The sequence below is a fragment of the Ammospiza caudacuta genome, chromosome Z, assembly GCF_027887145.1.
Source record: "Ammospiza caudacuta isolate bAmmCau1 chromosome Z, bAmmCau1.pri, whole genome shotgun sequence".
Lineage (NCBI taxonomy): Eukaryota > Metazoa > Chordata > Aves > Passeriformes > Passerellidae > Ammospiza > Ammospiza caudacuta.
The window spans coordinates 40,888,008-40,897,685 of NC_080632.1; the positions used below are offsets into that span (position 1 = coordinate 40,888,008).

Here is a 9,678-nt window from a genome sequence, read left to right on the forward strand (position 1 = left end):
TTTGTCAAAGAAGTTACCCCTCACCTTCATACCTAACTTTATCAATTTCAGTTGTCATTCAGATTTGGAGCATCAAACATTGTACCAAAAAAGTACACTGAAAGGGAAACAAGAGGGTAGAGAATAACCACTCATTTTACTGAAATTAACCACAATACCACTAGGCAAAGCTCCTCATTACAACCACAGGTGACAGAAATTTAGTACTGTTCTTTGCTTACTTGATGGACCAGCAGAATCAGTACAATAAATATAAGACATTCATTCTATCCACAAATCTTGTGAGTGGCAATCACTCCAGAATTTGGTAATCCTAGTTAGAATTCCATGCTATTTGGAATCACTTCCTTCAGTTTCCTTTCAGAAAAAGTAGAGTTGCAAACAACCTAACTTTAAAGTATGAATGTTAATTTTAAAGAGTTTAAAACAAAGCAATGAAATGTTATCCTCATGCATGTAAACAATAAGCTGAATTAGTGTCACATGGGCAGCCTTAGCCTTTGTAAATTCACAGTATGACTCGGTGTGCCGCTAACGGCATTATTCTTTAAATTTCATATCCACACAGAACTGAATTATCAAAAATAAACTCAAACATTTATGAAGGATAACAAGCACATTAATCTTTACCCTAAGAACTATTTGAACCAGCTTTTTCAATTTGAGTGGCTTCTTTTGCCTTAAATTATTTAATATTAAATAGATAACTAATTATTCTTACTAGCAGACTCTACTTGATTGTTCTCAATGAACTACACAGGCTTTCCCTGATTGTCTTAGAACCACCCTAACTGCCTTAAATATACTGAGAAAAAGCAGTGCCTTGGTAATCGGCATCATTACTGCAAACCTGGAGATCATTCTTAAAGCACTTCCATGCCTGAAGCATTTTAGCTGCTGGCAAAATTAGAAACTCAGTAATACACAATTTTCTTTCTATATTACTATTCTTACAGAATATAATTATAGTATTTATAGTGTAGAATTCTTGTGACACCGATTCACAAGAAAGCTGCAATTACATCTTTGAAGCTGGAAGAACATTCTATATACACACCAGCTACGGGATTTATACAAATTTATTTTTAGGCTTTGTGACTCACAGATGAGGTCTTAAGCAGTTAAAAATTATTGCTTGCACTCAAACTGTTATCTTTCTGTAGTTTAAGTAGCTTCTTGTTAGAAAGCAGACTCACTTCGAATTAAATAGGTCACAAATGCTACCTAGTGAGAGGTCAAATGAGGAAATACTGCACTAATACTATTAAATTCCACATATTCCAGAACTCAAAAGCATGAATTCAGACATGAAGAAAACTCTAACCCTGTTTAAAAGCTTTCCACAGAGGTGTGAATGCTCTGGATTAACAAAGATAGAAGGAGAGCTCAAGATCCTGCTCTTCTTATGCATGAGAAACAGTAATTTTACATCTGAAGTCATTTATTATATCTAAAGTGACTGAAAATGTATATTGGCACAGGAATATTTCTGTAAACAGGAATATATGTCAACCTAACTACTTGACCCAAGCACAGCAAGCCACTGAACATTCATTTTAACAAGTAAACACCTTCAGTTGTTAAGGAAGAAAGAAGTGAGTAAGCAAGTCATAATTGCAATTTAACAGTAAAAAAGGCTTCCCAAAATAGATAAGAAGCATATCTAGCATTTTAAAATCTGCTGCAAAGAAAATCTAGCATTTTGATATGGTACTTTTGTCTCTCAGGAGGAATGTAAGGTCAGGCAAAACAGAAGCTGCCACTCATTTACAAAAGGAACTGTGGCAGTGGATGTTTACAGGATAACAAAAATAGTGAAAAGAAAAATAAGAAATGCAACCTTAAAAACAATATAGCACTACTATTACTAACGCGTAAACAAACTCTCCAGTACACTAGTTAACAATACTGAAAAGAAAGAGAACTTGTTGTTCTCACAGCTAAACTTTATCTCCTTCCATCAGTCAGTTACCTTGGCTATCACTTGACAAGAACATGTTCCACAGTTCTTACTCCGAAGTTTTTATGCTTCACAACAATGTCTTTCTAGAATTAAACATGCCTCTTTTTTACTGGTGTGTGATTAGAACATGAAAGCAAATCTGGTTTGCATTACCAGAAATTAATTGCACTATTTAGTAAAACAGCAAGGTAGCAAGAAAGCTCCCTCCACAAAGCCACTTCAATTCAAACTACCTAAAAACTCACAGGTGCTTTATTGTCAGTGGTACATTAAGAATCCCTCTGGACTTTCCACTATGAAATACAAGCTCTGTATCAACATCTATGCAAACAATTACAAAAACTACAACATAAAACACCACAGCCAAACCCATGATGAAATAATCCCTAATTGTTACTATTTAACTTAATTCTACCTGACCTAATACAGCAGCTTGCTCACTTATGAAGTATTAGCATCACAACCCATGTCAGAACACTTAGCCATGTATAACATTATTTTTATTAAAAAATCTATTAAGGTATAAAAAACCCTGAAGCAAATGATCTCAGCAAGTTTAGATACGGGAAATTACCAATTCACTTACCTTAACACAAGTATTCTACAACATTTTATGAAAATACAAATCAAACTGACATTAACCAACTGGAAAAAGGTAAAATCATTTGACAGTATATAAAATAACAAAAAAAATTAGTTTCTTTAAACTAGATTCTCTGGTTTGACTGTAGGTTCATGATCAACTGTGTGTATTGTTGATTTTACTAGTAGGTCGGCAAATACAGTAGAAAACTAAGTCCGAAAAGCAAACACATGACCTGACAGTACATATGCAACATGGTATTATGTACAAGTTTGGGTTTCTTAATGTAACTTCAATCCAAGAACCTGCATGACTACGGATAATTGTTAAAACCTAATATTCTCATTCCCCAACCATGTATTACTCTAGACATCAAAAATGCATCCCACCAAGGGTAAATAAGCCATTTCTTTGACAAACACCAATGTTCTGTTTAGTTTTATACAGCAAATGCTTTAATGCTTCATTAGGCTGTAGGCATGAGACAAAAATCAAAAATGCTGTTCAGATGAGCTTATGGTCTAAGTGACAAAGATAAGGCTGGGAGAAAACAACAACAGAACAGAACAAAGGTCTGGTGACACTGTGCACTTTATTTTGTCACTATATGGTCTGTGCTTTGCTTTAAATCCTGAAGCTTTGTAAAATTACAAACTAATAAAACAGAAAGGTTATACAGAGAAAAGCAAGCGTGTGCACATAAGAAAAATTTGTATAAATAGACCACAAAAGGTCATTGTCAGTAACAGAATGGTACCTGACAAATGGAGGTGACAAATGAATTTCTAAAAGCAATGCTAATTATAAAATCATAACTCCTTTAATTTAATTTTGAAAGTATTTGGAAAGCTTAGAATCAACGGACGATCTACCCAACAGAGCAGACACAGCTTCCAATCATGTGTTTCATGGCTATTGTGAAATAATTCAGAAAAACAAAGTGCAGAATTGTCAACCACTACCTCTCCCAAATGAAAGTTTTCAGTTAACCTACTTCTCAAAAATGCTGACAAGAGGCAAAGGCATATTCTATGCATCTTTGGTTTTCTCTTACATGCAACTAACTGAACACTGAAAAGTCATAACTGAAAATGCATTTTCCCATCATGCACGTAATTACAACACCACTTTCAGGGGTCATATATTTTATAACACAGGAGACACTGAAAGCCTGTAAATCCTACTAAATAACCACATGACAATTTTGGATTTCATCAGACAAATTCATCAGTGCAACTTTTTTTTCCTTATGTAACAACAAGTTTATCTTTTTAATAGAAGCAACAGCACAACTGTTACTGTTGCTGACAAAGAAATCCCCTTCTCAGACAAGTGTCTAAAGGGTCTAAATAAGAGATCAGCATTTTGGGGGTTAAACTACTAAGGGAGAAAACACAGTAGAAGGGGTAAGATATCTTAACTTGTACTGATGCTATCTGTATCATATCGTTCACAATACACAGCCAACACAACCACTTATATCAAGACATCTGTTGTCCCATTCTGCAGTCAAATTCTAGACAAAAAACTTCCAGAGGTTGCATCCAATTCTATTAAGAAAAAGCCACACACAATAATTCTGTAAATTATTCTGCTTACAGTTCTGAGATGAAAACATAAACTTGAAAGCATAGTGAAAACATTTCTTTTTAACAGCCCTCATAAGTAAAAAAAAAACACTACAGAAACAACTGCAGACAATTTTAATGTATTTATTAATATATCTTATGAACTTCATGCACTGTGTCACAAGTAACTCCCTTTATAGTGTGGCAAAATTCCAGGTTACAGAGATCACCTCCCCAACAGAAGCCCTGTTTTAGCCTATTGTATGCATAGATTTAAAGCACACATTGACTTCAACTCTAATATGGCAACAGCTAGAGACTGAAGAGCACATTTGACAGAGCTGTGAGAGCTGATTGAACATCAACTTACACAGCACTTAAAATTAATACCAACTATTTGACAATTTAGGATTCCAACATGCACACTTTCTCAAAAGCTTATTATAGTTCATTTAGGTGCTCAGACTCAGAATCAGATCATTAGAAAAAAAGAAACCCAAAAAGGAAGAAAAACAAGAGTAAATGTAAATCACAAGTGGAGAAGCATACAGGTAATCAAGAATTCTCCTCTGAATGAGCAGATGGGACAAACTACTCTTAGCTTGAAAGGGCTCGCAAAACTGGTTTTGACTGACGAGAGTCATAGCAGATAGTCCAACAACCTACAGGAGATTTCATTAAATATTCAAGGCCAGTACTTATTCCTGTCATTGTCACAAGTTTGTTAACACTAAAGAAAGGAAATGCTGAACGATATTTATATGTACAACTACATCAGCAGACTATTCTTGCTGTACACAACTCACTTGTCAAGGGTTAGGCAGGGAACTCCACTCATCTATGACACCTTCTTCCTTAGCCACATTACCTTGTCTCTTAATACCTAGAGCCCTATGGGTGAATTTCCAGAATTCAAAAGATAACTAAACCAATTTAAAATTAAAGCCACAACTGTCAAAGGAGTAACACTTTCAAAGGGCCAACTATAATGTTCCTTTCATTCTTTCATCAACTAAATAAACAGGCTTCTATTTGTTCATTAAGCTTAACAGCCCTGTAAAACAACATCACTAGTCCATCACAAGTTCCATTAAAATCAAGGTGCAAGCAGGAAAGATGATAACACACAGGACTGCACAGCTGCCTTGTGAAACCTCATCTTCAGTTCCCAAGTCAATCTATCAAACAGCAATTATCTCATTATACCATTTCAGAAAGGTTCTATAACTTGCTGATGTTTCTAATTTCAAGCATCCAACTACTTAACTACCAGAATGAAAATGTTTGACAAGCTTTTCCATGCTATCAATGAAAATAGTTAAGATGGCTCTTAAGTATCAGGGTATTATCTACAGTAGACCTAGAACTTCTGATGTAAAGGAAATGTTTGGAGCAGAGGTCTCCACAGTGGGGTGTATTTAACAGAATCAAATGGGGAGCAAGAAAGGATTTTTTTATACCACTAAAAAATAAAATAAAAATTTTAAAATGTGTTCATTTTGGTATTACCCCATTCTTTCTTTTTTCTTTTCAAACTCTGGAAGAGGCATCCAAGAGACATGGTTGATGTCCAGAGCCTACTAGTGTATAAGAGCATTTGAATAATGTTCTCAATAACATGATTTAACTTCTGGTCGCCCAGCATTGGTCAGGCAGTTGGACTAGGTGACCAATATAGCTCCCTTCTAAACAGACAAAAAATTGTATGCATGTGCTACTGTACTGGCATACACATTATCAAGCATACACAATGTAGTCTGTACACAAACTACATCGTGTATGCTTGATAGTGTGTATACCAGTACAGTAGCACATGCATATAACTCATAAGGAAATGTCAACATATCTGGGGGCTGTGCTCAACAACCTTTCACCAATACTGGTGCATGATCAAAATCATTCACCTGAGTGGTCTTCTCTGTCTACAACCCAATCTCTCCTAATGTGTAAAAAGTCAAGAACTTTTTGGCTCAAAAACACTAGCAGAATTCCATCTGTTTTTTTTCAACACCAGTTACCCTGTTTTGAGTCTTAATACCTACAATGATTCCAAATGATTCCAAAACAGGAAACAATCCACACTTTGGGATCAACTTTCCTTAGTTCCACTAGTTCTTAGTGCACAGTAGGTGAAAAGGAGTTTTAAACATGACTATGTCACCTTAAAAATACACATTCTGAATGTAAACTCACACACCTGGAAGCGCTTCAAAGAGCTCTGTTTCTGAAAATTTCAAAACAGAACTTTCCCAGTCTCATCACCTCATTCTTAAATGAAACCTTTGATACATAGCTGAGATAGTAACAAGTCTAAACAAGAACAACAGCCAGAAGGCTTTTCTGTGACAAGAAATCAAGTTAGTGCAACCTGGCAGAATTTATCCTTGTTCCAAAAACTGTGCTTCTGACCAATGAAAACATCTTCTAGATGCAATAATTAAATTGAAAAAAAGAAAAGCCTGGGGGGAAAAAGCCCAACAAACCACATTCAGGACCACAGCTAAAAATAATGCAAGAAATTCTCTTTTAAAATGACCTTGACCAAAACATTTATTCTTCCAGGTTTCTGATAACAGGCAGTTTTCCACAGAGGCCTTGAGACTGTAACACGTTTTTCAGTTTAGGATCAGTCAGTGGGTAAGGCCTGGTGCCTGTCGGCACCTTCCTCAAAAGCACCCATTACAAACAGAACCAAAATCTATTTAAAAAATATTAATGACCTGTAAGTTTAGTCAACTCCTCTGCACGAGGTGAATTCCTCTAGTGCTGTTTGTAGCAAGTCTTACAATGTTTAACGTTTCAAAACAAGTCTAAGCATGCAAGCTAATGAACCTCGTCCTTGAAAACAGACCATGAAGTAAACGACATTCAAGACAACAGGGCACATCTTGTGAAGCATTTCATGAGCCCGTTGTTTTCTATGTCTTTCCACAAAAAAGATCAGTTCTGCTGTGCTGACAGACTACAACTACAGGTTCAACAACTACAGGCAAAAACTAAGAAGCGTACACTTTATATACACTGTGTGCCACAAACCCAAGAAAACAGAGGCCAGATGATGATGGTCACACAGCAAAGTTATGGGTTGATTATGTGCTAGCTGGATACCTGTCTAGGGTCAAAAAACAGCATGAGCACATCAGCCAGGAACTACTGAACTGCCTTACTGAGCACAATAAAACATAACGTGATGAAATTGCTGCATAACTTAAAAGAAGATTTTAAGGCTATGACTGTCATTTGACATCTTTCAGTATCAGCTTTCTAAAACTGGATTGTTGGTTTTCTCTGGTAATCTGAGATGAACTCTATAAACCACCTGGATCTAGAGATATTTATAGACAGATTTAGGGTCTAATCTAGGCAGTATTTAAAAGGATCCAGCATCAAAATTTAAAGTCAGTATCACAGTTTTCATTGACTACATCAAATCAAACTGACAAATAAGCACTTTGCTACCAGACTAATACAATGTGAATTAAAAGCAAGGTGCTTAATATCAATTATTCACACAGTTTCAAACTAGATTTAGCTAAACCAGCACCTTCCATGGAAAAGCCATGACAAGTCTGCTTTTAGAGCCACAAAACTTTTAAACTTTCCATAAAAAGAAAACTTAGTGAACTTCAATGCTACAACATTCTGGGTAATGATAGCGTTTGTTCCATGTTTTACAAAGAATGTTTCATATGTTCTACATTCACATGTTCGTTTATATAAAACATAGAAAACACAAAGGTGAAAGACATGAAACATATAGGCAAAAAACCCTACACTGCTACAAACACTCTTTATATTAAGTACAAGCTGAATGTACAGTCTCAAAAAGAACAGTTGCTTGGAAGTCTTATTTTTTAGCAGAAACCAGTGTTAACTGTAACCAAGCTGGTGTTGCATATTTTCTTAAGACTATACTGCTATCACTAAACACCGCGGATAACCCCTCAGCTTCACAAATACCTATGAATATCCTGTGAAGTTAGCACCAAATTTTACAACTGTTTCTGGAAGAAAAAAAAAATTAGCAGACGACAGGTCTTTTCAGCTGGTAGAGCAGCGTCCGAGAGCTTATAAAACGATGGATACTTACTCTGCAGTACCAGATGCTTAGCTGCGAGGGGAACAAAACGGCGAAGAAAGCTCTCTGGGGATCCGTCTGGATGTGAAGCGGTCGCTCCAGGGACTCCAGAGGACACAAGAGCCTCTTGGGCCAGCCGCTGAGGAAATACATGGCTGAAGATTTCCAGAGGAGCTGGCGCTCAGCCTGCTCTAGCCTAGGCGGGGGAACAGCGGGGGCATCAGCGGGAGGACAGATACAGCGTCCGCGGCAAGCCACGCATAATCACCGGCACACCGACGGAACCCCTGGGCTCAGCACCACTGGGGACGGGGGGCTGAGACCGCCCCGGCGCGGGGACGAGAGAGCGCCGCAGCCGCCAGGGCCGGAGGCGGACGCGGGCTGGGCAAGGGCCGGGCGGCCTGCGGGAGGCGGCGGCGAGGGGGACGCGGCCGGGCAGTCACTGCTCCGAGCAGACGCCGGGTCGCTGCGGCGGCGGCAGCGGCGGCTCCACCCTCCCGCGGGTGTCTCGCCCACCCGCGCTCCGGATCGGTGTCGTCGCCGTCGCCGAGGCCCCCGCCGCCATCTCCTCCCCCTTCCGCTTCCGCTCCTCTTCCTCCTCCTCCTTCTTCCGCTCCTCCTCTTTCTTCCGCTCCTCCCCCTCCGTCCTCTCGTTCTCTTGCTTTTCCTTTTCCTCCTCCTCTTCTTTCTGCCCCTGCTTCTTCTCCTTCTTCTTCTCCCCCTCCTCTCCCTCCTCCCCCTCCCCTCGCTCCGGTGTCCGAGGCCCCGAGGGGCGGCGGCGGCGCGGGGGGGCGGGCCCGGGGAGGGCCCGAGCGAGCGGAAGTGACGTCATAGAGATGCCGCGTCACTGCTCCGGGCGGCGAAGGCGTGACTGGCGTTGGGGCTGAGGGGCTGCGCGCGAGTGCGGGCCGGGAAGGGAGGGGGCAGAGAGCCGGAGCCAGGGGTGGCAGGATAAGGAGAAGTGTGTTCAAACTTAAAGAGAGTGGCTTTGGAGTAGACCTGGGGAGGAAGTTATTTGCTGTGAGGGTGATGAGGCTCTGGCGCAGGTTGCCCCGCTGTGGATGTGGATGTTCCGTCCCTGGAAGTGTTCAAGGCCAGGCTGCATGGGGGTCTGAGCGACCTGGCCTCGTGGCAGGCGGCTTGGAACTAGATGACCTTTGAAGTTGTTTCCTACCTAGTCGTTCTGTGGTTCTGTGATGAAATCCATCTGGGATAGCCTTGCGAGTGTCCGGTGTGAACGTTGCCTCTTCAAGGCAGTGGTGGTTTTGGGTGGTTTTGGGGACAAGGTGAGGTGTTTGAGGTGGTTTTGGGGACAAGGATGAGCGCAGGGCACAGCTGCTCACACACTGAGTGTGCTGCATCTTGGGTTTGGCTTCAGGCTTCTGACAGGTGCTACCACAGACTTCTCTCTCAGCTGATGTGTTGGACTGAGCATCCACACTGTGTTATTTTTACCCGAGACCTGTTTGTTAATCTTGTTTCCATC

The 9,678-nt window shown here is 39.9% G+C and overlaps 1 protein-coding gene across 2 annotated transcripts in view; it reads right to left on the reverse strand.

The window, feature by feature from the left end:
• RIC1 (RIC1 homolog, RAB6A GEF complex partner 1) overlaps positions 1 to 8,406 on the reverse strand; it is a 46,647-nt gene extending 38,241 nt beyond the window's left edge. For both annotated transcript variants that reach the window (XM_058823392.1, XM_058823391.1), the window contains exon 1: positions 8,205 to 8,406. In XM_058823392.1, coding sequence (XP_058679375.1) covers positions 8,205 to 8,345 — 141 coding nt within the window. In that variant the 5' untranslated portion in view covers positions 8,346 to 8,406. The remainder of the gene's footprint in view (positions 1 to 8,204) is intronic.
• Positions 8,407 to 9,678: the final 1,272 nt, after the last annotated feature.